The following is a 13,930-nucleotide window of genomic DNA, read 5'->3' as shown; positions in this document are numbered from 1 at the left end:
ATAGTTGACAGATTTCGTTTGGGAGTTACAGACAAAATAATAAACATTAACCTCTAATTTAGGTAGGTATTGGGTTAAATTAGAAACCTCACTCAACGAAGAAAAGTTCGCAGTTATCGATTTTTCTTATTATAAATATAAACTATAGTAGGTGTCGACCTTCATAAATACTTTGGACTGGATCTAGAGGGTAGTTCTTGATTTGTTCGGTAGCATGAATTTTATTAAAAGTTTGTTAAAAAAGGTATATCTTTATATTGAAAATTAGTATGGATTTTATAAAAAGATTTAAAAAACACAATTTGAAAATATTGAAGACAATAGGAAAAGGAACTTATGGGTATGTATATTTTCACATCGAAGATTAGTCGCAGCTTACATAGCCAATTTATTTAAATAAGAGCATGTCTATAATGAAACTCAGATTTTCTTTTTATCAGAAAAAACAAATTTTAGAATTTTATATATATTTGCATTTATGAAAGTCATTCCTTAATATCGGACTAACTACTGTGTTTCTCAAGCCTTTATAAAAAAAAATGAGATTTTGATTGCTATGAACGAATTATAAAATGTGTATTATTTAATATTTTAATTTTACAGAAATGTTTATTTATGTGAAAAACAAAAAGACAATACGCTTACAATAGTAAAAGATATAGAGTTAAATATAAAGTTACAAGATCACAAGCAGGTAATAACATAAATTTTTATGAAACATTCACTAAATAAAACATTTTTAAAGTGCATTTAAATATTCCAGGACATAGCAAATGAAGTCAAAATTCTATCAAAAATGAATCATCCAAATATAATTAAGTTTTATTATTGTTACTACATCGATAACAATGTGATGATATCTATGGAGTATGCAACTAGCGGGAATCTAGCCGAGTATATGTATCAATGGTGTCCAAAATTAATAAAACAGCAGGTGAGTAATATACTATAAATCCACTGATGCTAGTATCCAAAATTTCTTTTAATAACATATAAAGTAACTTCACAAAACTATTGTATGTGCAACGTAATTACTAATAATGAATTTGGTTTGTGTGCAAAATAAATTTCTATCTTAAAAAAACTTGCTTTAGTAGTATATGTTTCCTTTTTATCCGGCTACGGTAAAGTTTTATTTTTAACAAGTTATTCCTACTCCTATGTGAGAGAGGGATTTACTGATCATAAAATAAATAGGCAGTTGAGACTATAAGAAAGGAGTTTTCTTACTAATATTATAAACGCGAAAGTTTGTGAGGATCTATGTAAGCATGTTTGTTAATTCTTAACGCAAATACTACGGAATGGATTTTGATGAAACTTAACAATAATATTATAGCCTTTATATAAGAATGACAAGAAGTTTAATGCATTCAAAGATTATTGAAAATTTTCTAAAATATAAAAATAAGTTTCGAGAAAGTTCGAAAAAGTCCAAGTCTATTCCATATTCCAGCATGTGCCTCATAAATTGATGAAAATACCCGTAGGTATACCTTATTGTACAAATTAGGATTCAATTGATTATATCACTCCTAAATGTGAAAGATTGTGAAGATTTATGTATATAATATGTTTGTAGCTTTTACACAAAAAAACTTATTTAACATTATTTTGATTAAACTTTAGTTTGTTTGTATAACAGAATAACGTATAGGATATAATTTGTTCCTCCATTTTGTAATTCCCATGGCATCACGACATAATAGTCATATTTTGTATGAAAAAAATTATACGTGTCTTGTAACAAGCTGTAGAAGTCTCTGAAAATTGGTTAGCATATCTATTGTTTTTTCACACTTTATACAATCCTTTTTGAGCTCAATTTTGAAGTTCGTGGAGACGAGGTCGCTGGCAAAAACTAGTTGTAAATATTTAAATAAAACTCATTAAGTAAGATGAAACCTAAATATTTTTTCAAAATTAATGGCGTAATGTTTAAATAATTATTTACATTTTGCTTTAAGTGTTATATTTTATATAGAATATCACCTGTATGTTTGATACATAACACCACAGTCATTTTAGTGATGCATTTAGAAATATTTAAGAATACCCTCTACAGATAATTTCTTATCATGTCTTTATTTTATTTTTTTATAATGTGAAGGCATTATTTTTAAATTATTATCTTTCAGATGATCCTGTTTTATTTTTGTCAAGTTCTATTAGGAGTTAATTATATCCATCAACTAGATATTATTCACAGAGATTTGAAAGCAGAAAATATTTTATTAACTGGAAAAAATGGACTTATTGTTAAGATAGGCGACTTCGGTATATCAAAGATGTTAGCTAGGTAAGGGGATGGATTTTTTTGCATATATTTAGAAATGTGTATATATTATATATTTTGAAGGTATTAAAATTATGATTGTTAGACGGAAGTGTTTTCATCTAACATAATAATATTGCAAGAAATCTAACCGAGAGGTATTTTAGCCTATTAATATGTAAACATATTTTATAGTGCAAAAAAGACGTCAACCGTTATTGGTACACCTTACTACTTGGCTCCTGAACTGTGTGAAGGAAAGCCTTACGATACCAAAAGTGACATATGGGCTTTAGGTTGTCTATTATATGAAATGTGCACTCATAAAAGAGCTTTTGAATCTGAGGTAAGAATAATTGATTAATAAAACTAAATTTATATGGAATATAAATCCACGAGATTTTTTTACAGACTTTAGTTGGATTAATTAAGGCGATCACAAGTGGAAGTGTGCATCCCATAGACTTGACGATTTATGACAGAGGTCTCCAAGATCTTATAGATTCCATGCTGTCCATCTTACCTGATAAAAGGCCGACGATTAAAGAGCTGATTGGACGAAGAATTTTATTACCAATGACATATTCAGTATTTTTAGACTCTGGCAATGATGAACTATTAAATATTATGTTTGAGAAATTCTAATACATTCACTTATATCTACATCAATGATTAATATAATGATAAAAAATAAAACAACTGTGAAAAAATATTTTTTTTTTATTATTTTGGTCTTCAGATTTGCCAATGTGGCAATTTATTCTTGCTTGCACCCTTTATTGGATGTAAAGGCTTATCAGTGTGTAGTATCAGCCTTTAGAGCAATGTATGCGCAGTTTTGACTGTTCTAATCAGCTTAATAATAATAAAATAATAAAGGGAAAAATGTACACTTCATATTTAACTGTTCTTTTCGCTAAATATCTTTAATACCTTTACTGACCATTAGATTGTTCCGTCTCCATCTCTTCAACCTCGTCTTCTGAAATCATAGGGTCATAGGAAATATAAAAAGCTGGTATCAATAAAACATACATTTAACTTAATATTTAAGACAAAGAGTGCACATGTAGTAATTGTAGGCAATTTGAGGCAGTAATTTGTTAGGTATAAAAAAAACAATAAAACATAGCAGTATCTTACGTTGTCCATTTGATTGGCTCTGTGGTTGCAAAGGTTTTTGGCCAGGTATCTGTCCTGATTGTAACATCCTCGTTAAACGCTCAACTTCTTGCAATGATGAAGCATTTTTAATAGCTTCACGAATTTTGTGTATTTCTTGAGGTGCAAGGTCTGTGATGGGTATAAAGACAAATTTATGAAGAAAACATCTGGTTACAAGAAAATTATAAATTACAATTTACAGATATGTATTGTTTATTTTAAATCTTAATGAATAAAAAGTGAAACTAGACATTTTATTTATGAAATATGACATAGGATATTCTACTTACTTGTAACTTTAGGATCCGGCAAGTTCCCACCAGGAACAAATGTTTTTGCTTTTCTTGTTATTTCTTTTTGTAATTCCTTGCCTTTCTTGCTCTTAAACAGTGTATTTGCTTCATCTCTTTCTTTTTGTTTTATCTTTCTGAAGTCTAACAACCTTAGTTCAGGCAATTTGTAAGCAACATATGCCCTAAAAAAATATTTATAAAATGCACTTAGAATATGATACCATATAAATAAAAACAAAAAACCCTAGGTATATATATCATCCCTAAAATATATCAAAATTAACAAATAAATATGAAATGATATGCACAACCAAGAATTAACTCAAACTTAAAAATTATCGGAAACAATACACTATGATGGTGATAAATAGTTAAAGAAAGCTATCCAAGTCTTCAAAAGTTACTTATAAGAAACATACACTTACATTTTTTAGTTAAAAATAAGTAGCCATGAATCTACTTAATATTATATCAGAATAACTTGTCACTGTTAAGATATAAAAGGTATCCAATATGAAATTACATATGTATAGTACATTTTTAACAAACAAAAGTAATTTACTCTAAAGATGGGCACCATTCCTGTTGACTGTTTTCTAGAATGGTCTGGTTTATAGATTTAATTTCTCAATTTATATAAATAAACCTATACAACTTGAAATTCTTACCTATAATGTTGTTTATTTGCGACTGGGTTGTGCATAAGCGACAATGTTCTTAATTTTGGTAGTGTTGCCAAAGGATCCAGGTCACCCAACTCAGATAAATTGTTATTAGTTAAAACAAGAGTCTCCAAATTAGGTAGGTATTGTTCCAAATTTTCTGTCAATCGTCTGTAAAACATATCGTAGATTTAAAATTATATTTTAACAGCAAATGCCAATAATTTCACTTCCCTATTTATAACATACAATTAAGTTTTATTCACTCATTCAATTATTTTAAGTAAAATATCAAAGTGATCAGATTTAAATGTTAACTATTTGTTGTCTTATAGCTACATGAGAAAGTATTAGGAGAACTAATATAACATGCTTATTTTCATGTAATTTCACATAGGCTATTAAAATAAAGTACAACTTAAGGTACTCTCCAATTTAATAAGCAAAGCTACAAGATGTTATTTGTGTGCTATCTGACGAAATAGGGTTCAGTATGGGATTTCTAATAGTTTCACTTGTGGCTGTATCTTGCAAAGTACCTAGTATGATATACTCATTGCGTGAAGTTTATTGATATCAGTAAGTTTAAAGATTTCAACTTTCATGATATTTTAATCACATCAATACTGGAAGTGGTGAATTATGTAGTCTATATAAATAAATTCTTATTTTATACCAAACTTTGCTGAAATGTAAATGTAAATGCCATGATAAGTAATACTTACACAATCCTATTATTGTTGAAGAATAAACATTTTAGTCGTTTAAGAAGAGGGAACCCATCAAGCTTTCTTATATCATTGTCAGAAAAATCAATTGTGTCAAACTGATCTAAGGTAGCACCCAAATTCTCTATTTGTGGTATTTTGTATCCTGAAATACAAATGAGGGTATACTAATTTTAAAATATAATTATGACATGACAAATTTTATAGAGGCTTTAAAATCATTAAATTGCATATTTAATATCAAAAACCTTTTATTTATTTCCGTTATATTTATAAAATGTGATTACAGAAAGGTTTAAATTATTTTATCTAAAACTAACCTCTCAAGTCTAATTCACGATCCCTGCAAGGATTAATATACTGCATAGAGCTTTGGATGAGTTCAGTTGTAAGTTTGACCATTGTGATAATTTATCTTAAATCAAATGAATACATAAATTATATATATTAATTTTCAGCAAAGTAAACGTATCAAACGACGCCGAAAACTGACATAGGGATGCCAAAATTCCATTTATGTCAATCGGTAGAAACTATAATCGATTGTTCAAATTCAGGTTTATTAATCGATTTAAATCGCTTTTTTTTAAAAAGATACGTGTAGATAAAACTGTTTATATATATTTTTTATTTAAAACATATTTTATGAAAATATTATGTGTATTTAGATATATTCTAATGTATAAAATTAAAATAAGAACCGTAACATTGTAATAATGTTAATGTTTCTTTTAGGAATTTATGTATTTCATTTGATATAATTTGGTACAAAAAATTTGTCAAAGAAAATTTTAATTTTGAATAAACAAAGGGAATTACAGAAATGCAAAATTTTTAGTACGATTTTGCAATAAAGCTCACAATATCGATATCAATTAACTTTTGAAACTAAATAAATTTCTAATCCTAGATACATATATATTTAATGCATTAACTGGCAAGATAGTTTCTACTTAAATTATTTATTTTATTCTAATGAGGTTATGTTTTATTTCAAGTTTGTTATTGTAAGATTACTACACATGATTTTCTTCCGTTTATACTGTATAGTAACCGTTCTTCTAGGTATGTTAACACTGATCTTTCCTAGAATAATAGTTTTTTTTTATAGTTAAATTACTTGTTGTTTTGAATATAATTGTAATTCAACCGCAATAATCCATCTTATGAAGTGATTATTAGATTTTCTGATAAAATATGTTTCGATAGACTTTTAAATATATTTGAGTTGTAATATAAGATAAAATTAACTAATCCAATCCAAATCCAAATCAAGCGGTCATTTATGTATAAAAAATAGAAATTCCAAAAAGCTACTTCACAGCTACATAACAACCGTAAGACTTATACGGCGCGGTTATGGAAAATGCACCATATAAATTAATTTAGAAAGATGGGGTAAAGGTATCGAAAAATCTTGCTTCATCTGCGGGGAGGCAATTGGAACTGAAAAAGTTTTTGGTGGTGGGATGTTGGGTACTCTTGGAAAGCATCCAATACTCGCATCGTCACGATAGGCTTCTGGAAATCATACGCGAAACGGTTAGTCTTTCGGTAGCCAGAGCGCAAAGGGAAATAACCACAAAGGAGCGGTCAATAGGTTTTGTGAGAGAATGCATTAGGGCTATAAAATCTAGGGTTTGAATTGGACTTTAATGATGGACACGTATGAGAAACAATACAAAATTCAGACCAGATATATTAATCTATTCGAGAATTTTAAAGCGCGTTGTGTTAATAGAGCTTACGATTTTTTGGGAAACCAACATCCCCAAAGATCATGCCATCAAGATCAATAAGTAATACTAGCTCACGAACGAACTGACTAGGAATAGGTTCGTCGAACATTTATACGCGGTACACGTGGGCGCGAGAGGTACAACCTACTAAAAGACTTGGGCCTATTCACAACTAACATCAATTCATTCTTGGAACGTACTTCGAAGGCAGCGCTAGTAAGTTCTTTTCAAATTTGGTTAGGTAGAGTGATGAGCTTGGACGGTGGAGGTGAACATTTAACGCGCGTTAGATAGGGGACCCTTAAACCTACACCTGGGTCGCAAGTCTCAGGCACTGTTGAAGCACCTCTCCCTGTAACGCGATGGACTCAGCATACGCATGATAAATTTATGGAATGCTGAGAAGTTTCGGATCACCGATCTACATACATATATGCTAATTATTTTTCTTAAACATCTCCTTGGCAAAGATTTTTAAATCATGTAAATGATGAGAGATATAAAATCCAAAATAACACATATTTTCTTGAGGCTTAATGATTCCTGGATATAGAAAATTATTTCGATATCCAACATATCTTAGTGAGTATATGAAGTTTAAAAAACTAGATACGGCTTTCTTCTTTCAATATTTGTAATTACTATTTACTTTGTAAGTTATGTAAGTTGATTCTAAGGTCTTAGACGACAATAAATAAGAAAAAATAAAATCAATTATGACTCCAAACTGATTGTTGTTTTTTTTTTGATTGGGTTTAGTGATGTCAATGATTATTAGTTTTCTTTGTATGAGTCACAGAGGCGGAAAGGAATCAGATGTCATATTGGAAAAAAAAAAACAATTAAGCTAATGAATCATTAAACTCTGTTATTTAATTGTAAAATGAATTAGATTTAATGATACAATCATACGAAGTAGATGCAGTATTAGATAAATATTGTAGTTGCAATGTCGTGGCTTATCGTAGTAATTTTGTTCACTACTAGCAGTAGTGTTTCTAGTAAGTATTGTTTATTGTATGTATTACGTAATTTCATTTATTTTTCTTCCATAAAAACGTATTGATTAAATCTTATTCAAGGAATTCGAACAGAGGAAATTAGAGATAAGACTGAAGATGAGACACCAGTACAAAAAGGGGAGGAAGTGATTAAAGTCTTATCTGTACAAAGAAATAGCCATTTTAACACGAATTTAAATGACAAGAACATGTATGAAACAGTTGAAAAGATGGAGAACAACACTTATATATTAGGTTCTAGTCGTCAGTCATCAAGTACCCAAACACGAACTGCTACGGTATTTGGCGATCCTAGACATGAAAGGGTCTCCTATGTCATATCAAATTATTCCAATTTTCAAGGACAACCAAATCAAAAGCAGATAATCACCAAAGAACCGGAGAGCGTATGGAGTTCAAATACTTTTCTTACTGGCAATAACTTTGACAGTGCTGCTAATAGGAACATACGTTATGGATACACAGAGGAGAGCAATCAAGTATATAAATTACAAAGCGGTAATAACCAGACCCAACCGACTAATATAGGACTAAAAGTGGTATCTATGTTGACAAATAGCAATTCTCAAGCCAGCGGAGGTATGGAAATGAATGCAGATTCGCGTAGGATTTACGAAAGTAATGTATACAATTTCGGAAAGGGATCAGTAACTGGAAATTATACAAAAAATGCTAAAGAAATAAACACACTAAATATTGAGAAAAATTCATCAAATACAAAGAAATTCAACGAACCTAACCGACAAACGTGCTTATCGTCTAATTCTTTTTACACATTTTTATTTTTTTTCTTTATATTACTTAAATATTATGCGTACTAAAAATGTATATTTTTACTAAATATCATATATTTTTTTTTTATATTTTTAGCAAACTTAGTGTTTTTATCTCTTCCGAGTTATCAGAAGAATAAATGGTTTGAGGATATCCGACAGAAGCTAGTATTTATTACCTTAATTACAAAACACAACTGACTTTTCAAAGAAAATAATTAAAACAGTACGACTTCTTGGTAAATCACTTGTTTATTTCCAATTTCACAAAGTAATTCCGAATTACATCCAAAAAGGCTCTTTAAATAATCTCTCCTCCCCTCTCTTCTCCTCTCCTCTTCTCTCCTCACCACACCTCTCCCCTCCTCGATACATCACACCACTCCACACCTCGCCCCTTAGTCAATGCAGCTCCTCTTATTTTTTGTTACAATTTTAATTTTTAATAAAACTATAAGAAATTAATTCACATGTATATTTTTAGCTCCGATGCAACACGAGGGTTGTTTTTAATTTGTTCGTGTGTATTTGCAATTTAGAGTATGGTTTGCAATTTAGAGTATGGTTACTTGGTGAAGTGTATCATATATGTAAGAACAATATCAAAATGACAATCACGGCGTATGTTTTTTTTATTTTATAAAAATTTGCTATTTTCTTTTACATTTTTTAAATATAACTAACATACATATATAACACGGTTCATTGTTCTTATAGTTCAGGAAAGGTCGAATGAATACCAGACAGTCTTAGTCCCGTGGTAACCGTAGATTTCAGTAAATCAATTAAGTAGCATTGAGCTTCGTTCCTTATTGAACAAAAGTCTATCTCAAACAGTACTCACGTGATTTTAAAGCGATAACTTCTTATGGAAGGGTAAACAGCTTTGTTTCAAACATGCGGCAGCAGTAGATAGGCTGCTCTTCCCTCACGGTAAACCACAGCTCTGAGCGCATTTCGGTCAGACACTTCCCCCTCTCTCTACTTAATGTGTAGTATACATTATACGTCAGACATAATTTTGACAGTGATAATATCTACCTACAATCTACCTACTCTGCTGTGTTATTCTAATATCTAACGTTTAATAAATAGCGACAGGCTAATATGTAATTGAAAGACTTGCGAGGCTCTTTCTGCAAGACCAAAAATAACATAACTGACGTCACCAATGACTTTATTCTTGAATGTCATCAGGATCTCAGACTCTTGAAGGAGACCTCGCAGACGATTTGACGAACACCTTACATCGAATAGGTCCGTACCCTGCAATGGCTCGAACGAGACTCTCTGTAATCTGTACTCTCCCTCTATTTATACCAACCGACACTCATTGTTGTCACTACACTTGCACAGGTGGCTACGCACTACGCAGGTGGTTATGCGGCTGACACCTGATAATTTCAACTACTCTCAATTATTAGTTATTTAAATAATAAGCATTGCGCCGATATAAACATTGCAGCATTCTCCTTTCCATCTTCTGTGTGAGTGAGTTTAAAAATATATATTTATGCACAATTTTTTCATTTGTTTTAAAAACGAAACATTTTTCAATGAGCATTAAGTAAAAGATTAATGCTTGCTTAAGTATAACACTATTTCAATAACCTTTCCTAGATAAAGAAACTTTTATCATTTGTTAAACAGTTGAAATAAATTTAGATAATCCCTTTTTCCATTTCAACTCAAAAGCTTAGGTAAATTAAATATAAATTCACATGTTATAACGATTTTTTGTTTTTTTTTTTTATATAATATTTTAGTTCACTGTTTCGTACAACCTATTAAATCACACCAATGATTTAATCGAAATCGAAACCTGGTGACGAAGGTGGCATGAAAAAGGTGGTTCGTGACCCCAGAAAGGATACGTCAGATTAAATAATATTTGAAATAGGATTGAAGTGTTGTCATAAAAGAACATTTTTAGAACTTTATAGACGGTAATAGCGACAGTTATAGCAAGCTAAATACAATAATTCTAATTTAGGGGAATTATCAATCTAAATATTTACATTTGATAAGAGTCCTTACATTTCAATCGAATTAAGATAAAACTGTAGTTATTTTTTATTTTATTGTGTAAAATATATCAGTCTTTAAACAGCCCCAGCATTATTTAATTACAGGGGGAGATTTTTTTAATTAATTTATTGTATATTATATAACTGAAGAAACATCCAGTATCCTAATATAAATTTCTTTCGTAATTTGATCTGCTGGGCACTTCATTAAAATGACCCTCGATTATTCTATATACGGGCAGTTCAACTTTGAATAGGTTGTAACTACGTTCTACATTCCGTTTAAGAGTGCTCAGTGCTTATCATTATCCGTCTTTACGTTTTGTCTCTTGATAGCAAGCTCAATGGGCGGTAGTTACTCGGCAGGTTTCGCACTATACTAGTTTATTCTATCCTAATTCGAACAATAAGACATAACGGCTGGTGGGGACGTTTTGCTGACAATGTAATGGTTAGCGTGAATAGTATTGGATAATTTATTTTTTTAATCATTTATGTTCCTAAGTGTAACCACTACTGATCGTCCTAAAAGATATAAATAAATATTTTTTAAGTCATTAAAAGTGGGAAATTGGTTCAGTTTCAACTTCAGTATTTTAGGCGTTTTTAGGCGTTTAGGCGATTTTTTACTTGCACGGCTTTCTGGTCATCTCAGATTTACCACAATATCGTTCCAGATATTCTTGACATCCTTTGATAAAGTACTTTTTTCTAATAAAATTTTATATAGAATCTTTAGATATACTCTAGAATTGGTTATATTTAGGGACGGCAGGTAAGGATGTTATTAATAAATTCGACACTATCCCATCATAGACATGAATATTAGCAACTTAATATTAAAAACAAACGCTGTTGTTTTCTTTAATTATTTTTTATTCTAAATACATTAATATTCTTCAACTCAAATATTTAAACTATTACAAGCTATTTTGTTTTAAACATAAATAGTAAGTAATGCAAATGTCCAGCATTGCACACTTAAATCGGTATTTATAATTTAACTATGTTTATCAATCTTAGTGTTAGTTCCATACTGACAAACAATTATATAACACTGAAACCGCTCTGCGAAATACTTATCAGGTAATTCTAAACAACAAATTTGAAAAAAGTGACATGCCAGATGCACATATACACAATATAATGAAATTAGGTACGTTACATTGTTCTTTGGTAGTTAGCTAATGTGATATAACTTATAGGTAGTACGTGAGTAAAAAAGGCGACATACATATATCGCATAGAACGCAATGTATACAGGGTTTTATTCAAAGTACCCATTCAAATATTTATATAGGAAGGTACATCCATTTATATAGAAATTAATATTACACAACGAGCATATTATAACTAGTTACACATTTTATAGATGTAAATTATCGATTTATTATCGGTGTGTCGCCATCCGGATATACAATCTGTCCTCACGCGAACTACCAATACAGTATGACGCGCATTTACATCGCGCGTTCATCACACAGATCTACAAGTACAAACATTATTCAAGATAATTTAAATATTATATTTATTATAACACAAAATGTTCTAAGCGTAATGTTTCTATTACACACAAATGTATTTAAGCGTTTTTGTTATACATATATATATATTTTTGTCCTCATACGACGTATCATATACTATCATAGGTATCTATGCGTTTAAAATCAGACGTTTTGTAAATATGTTAGCTGAATAGAATCTTAATTTACCTAAGAAAATAATGTACATTGGACCTTCATTCTTGACACAGTTTAATGATGGAGCATAACATTAATAGTTGCAAAATAATACTTTGTTTGGAGGTACAATGACAGAATTATAAAAGCGAACAAAAATAAAAAAAAAAGTCATTACATCAGTTTAACGAATATCTTTTGAGTACATAAAAGTATAGAGACCAGCTCACAAATATTTATAATAGTAACATATTGACGTCGATGAAATGCAAACATAATACAGATAAATAAAACTACATTATCTTTATCATACAAAAACAATGTGAAATGGTTGTTGTAAAATGATTACTAGATTGATATGAGATTTGCTCATCAAAGAAAACCGCGTGGAGTCAGATCAGCGGTTGTTTCCAGAGGAGTGCAATGACGTTGGCTACATTGAAATGTACGGCGTGAATGTTGTGCGCAAAATTTTTAGGAATCTATATACTTAAAGATTTACTATTGCAAGACCCGGCCCTGGTGCACATAGTTCGCACTTAAACTGTTTCGGTAAACATCTACTTATAGGTAGAGAAAACTTAGAAGTAAACCACTCCATTGTTAGTAATTATTATCATTAAACATTTCAAGACTTCAAGCCGTTAGTTGCATACAATTATTTATCCTTAGAGATTTATGACTTAAGTTTTGAATGAACAAACTATGATTAAGTTTGTATTTAATATAAATAATTAATTTAATAAGAAAAAAATAGGGAATCGCCAGCGATCCTTTATACGATTGAGGTGCATAGGTAACCAAAACGAGTAAAGCTATTTAATAGGATTTATTCAGTTCTGTATCTTCTCGCGAAGAGACTGACTGAATACAAAATACTAATAGACGAGACAAAACAACAACTCCGAAAGGCATTTAAAAATTTTTACTCTACAAAATTGGTTTACATTTAGGAATACCTATTATGTTAACATATTTTGGTGATTAACATCATTTTCGCAAACCCGTATTATATATGAGAAACGTGGATGATATGACAATATAAATTACCCTTTCATACCAATTAATAAGCGTTTTCAATGTCCTTACATAGTCGACCCAGTAAATACGAGGTCGACGTCTAAAACTACTTATACGATTTAACATTAGAAGACAAACTACTCACAGGGATCTTACGAACGCAAAGAGTTGACCTCCGAATCTTTGGTTAGAAAGAAAAATAAAAATACAAACACACTACAGAGTCGAATGTTATACAGTCATTGGAGGGACAAGTAGTCGATAGGTAACTCTAGACAACATCGCGTAATTACATAATACATTTAATTATGATAGAAATGTTACGATTGCGTATCGCATCATTTCGTGGGTAAGCGTCAACAAGTATTATCCAACAAGGGTCCACCCGCCCGGCCGGCGGAGGACGCGCCCTACTGCCAGAGCTTCCACCACACCTGCATCTTCTCGGTCAGTTTCTTGTAGATTCCCAATAGTTTCCGTCACATCCCACCATCCCCTTCACCCTCGCAGTCCTCTGAACCTTCGCCCTCTTCGAGAGTTACCTAGAA

At 30.6% G+C, this 13,930-nt stretch overlaps 4 protein-coding genes across 13 annotated transcripts in view; 2 read left to right on the top strand and 2 right to left on the bottom strand.

Moving 5' to 3' along the window:
* The first annotated feature begins 1 nt into the window (after nt 1).
* Nucleotides 2-2,969, top strand: LOC116765642 (serine/threonine-protein kinase Nek8-like). The gene is made up of 6 exons (XM_032655196.2): nt 2-340; nt 604-694; nt 764-934; nt 2,139-2,299; nt 2,471-2,621; nt 2,687-2,969. Exons 1-6 carry the CDS (start codon nt 270-272, stop codon nt 2,918-2,920), a joined length of 879 nt encoding a protein of 292 aa, XP_032511087.1. The 5' UTR covers nt 2-269; the 3' UTR covers nt 2,921-2,969.
* Nucleotides 2,970-2,979: 10 nt separating this feature from the next.
* LOC116765643 (U2 small nuclear ribonucleoprotein A') lies at nt 2,980-5,618 on the bottom strand. Its single transcript, XM_032655197.2, has 6 exons — nt 5,443-5,618; nt 5,120-5,267; nt 4,401-4,565; nt 3,730-3,914; nt 3,419-3,568; nt 2,980-3,257 (listed from the first exon to the last, which is right to left on the bottom strand). Exons 1-6 carry the CDS (start codon nt 5,522-5,524, stop codon nt 3,211-3,213), a joined length of 777 nt encoding a protein of 258 aa, XP_032511088.2. The 5' UTR covers nt 5,525-5,618; the 3' UTR covers nt 2,980-3,210.
* Nucleotides 5,619-7,807: 2,189 nt separating this feature from the next.
* On the top strand, nt 7,808-8,808 carry LOC133319061 (uncharacterized). The gene is made up of 2 exons (XM_061522037.1): nt 7,808-7,862; nt 7,944-8,808. The coding sequence occupies exons 1-2, from the start codon at nt 7,811-7,813 to the stop codon at nt 8,702-8,704; spliced, it is 813 nt and encodes a 270-aa protein (XP_061378021.1). The 5' UTR covers nt 7,808-7,810; the 3' UTR covers nt 8,705-8,808.
* A 2,730-nt stretch (nt 8,809-11,538) lies between these two features.
* LOC116765445 (cAMP-specific 3',5'-cyclic phosphodiesterase) overlaps nt 11,539-13,930 on the bottom strand; it is a 225,138-nt gene continuing 222,746 nt past the window's right edge. For all 10 annotated transcript variants that reach the window (XM_061521860.1, XM_032654878.2, XM_032654875.2 and 7 more), the window contains one exon: nt 11,539-13,924. In XM_061521860.1, coding sequence (XP_061377844.1) covers nt 13,862-13,924 — 63 coding nt within the window. In that variant the 3' untranslated portion in view covers nt 11,539-13,861. The remainder of the gene's footprint in view (nt 13,925-13,930) is intronic.

This window comes from Danaus plexippus, chromosome 11, assembly GCF_018135715.1.
Source record: "Danaus plexippus chromosome 11, MEX_DaPlex, whole genome shotgun sequence".
In the NCBI taxonomy this organism is placed as follows: domain Eukaryota; kingdom Metazoa; phylum Arthropoda; class Insecta; order Lepidoptera; family Nymphalidae; genus Danaus; species Danaus plexippus.
This window is presented reverse-complemented; position numbering and strand designations above follow the sequence as displayed.

What these genes read in the sequence shown, in the direction of transcription:
- LOC116765642 (XM_032655196.2), top strand. Translation starts at nt 270, where the DNA reads ATGGATTTTATAAAAAGATTTAAAAAACACAATTTGAAAATATTGAAG. An exon ending in ATAGGAAAAGGAACTTATGG is followed by an intron (nt 341 to 603) that starts GTATGTATATTT and finishes TTAATTTTACAG; the next exon opens with AAATGTTTATTTATGTGAAA. An exon ending in AGTTACAAGATCACAAGCAG is followed by an intron (nt 695 to 763) that starts GTAATAACATAA and finishes TAAATATTCCAG; the next exon opens with GACATAGCAAATGAAGTCAA.
- LOC116765643 (XM_032655197.2), bottom strand. Translation starts at nt 5,524, where the DNA reads ATGGTCAAACTTACAACTGAACTCATCCAAAGCTCTATGCAGTATATT. An exon ending in GCAAATAAACAACATTATAG is followed by an intron (nt 3,915 to 4,400) that starts GTAAGAATTTCA and finishes ATATTTTTTTAG; the next exon opens with GGCATATGTTGCTTACAAAT. An exon ending in GCCGGATCCTAAAGTTACAA is followed by an intron (nt 3,569 to 3,729) that starts GTAAGTAGAATA and finishes TACCCATCACAG; the next exon opens with ACCTTGCACCTCAAGAAATA.
- LOC133319061 (XM_061522037.1), top strand. Translation starts at nt 7,811, where the DNA reads ATGTCGTGGCTTATCGTAGTAATTTTGTTCACTACTAGCAGTAGTGTT. An exon ending in TACTAGCAGTAGTGTTTCTA is followed by an intron (nt 7,863 to 7,943) that starts GTAAGTATTGTT and finishes ATCTTATTCAAG; the next exon opens with GAATTCGAACAGAGGAAATT.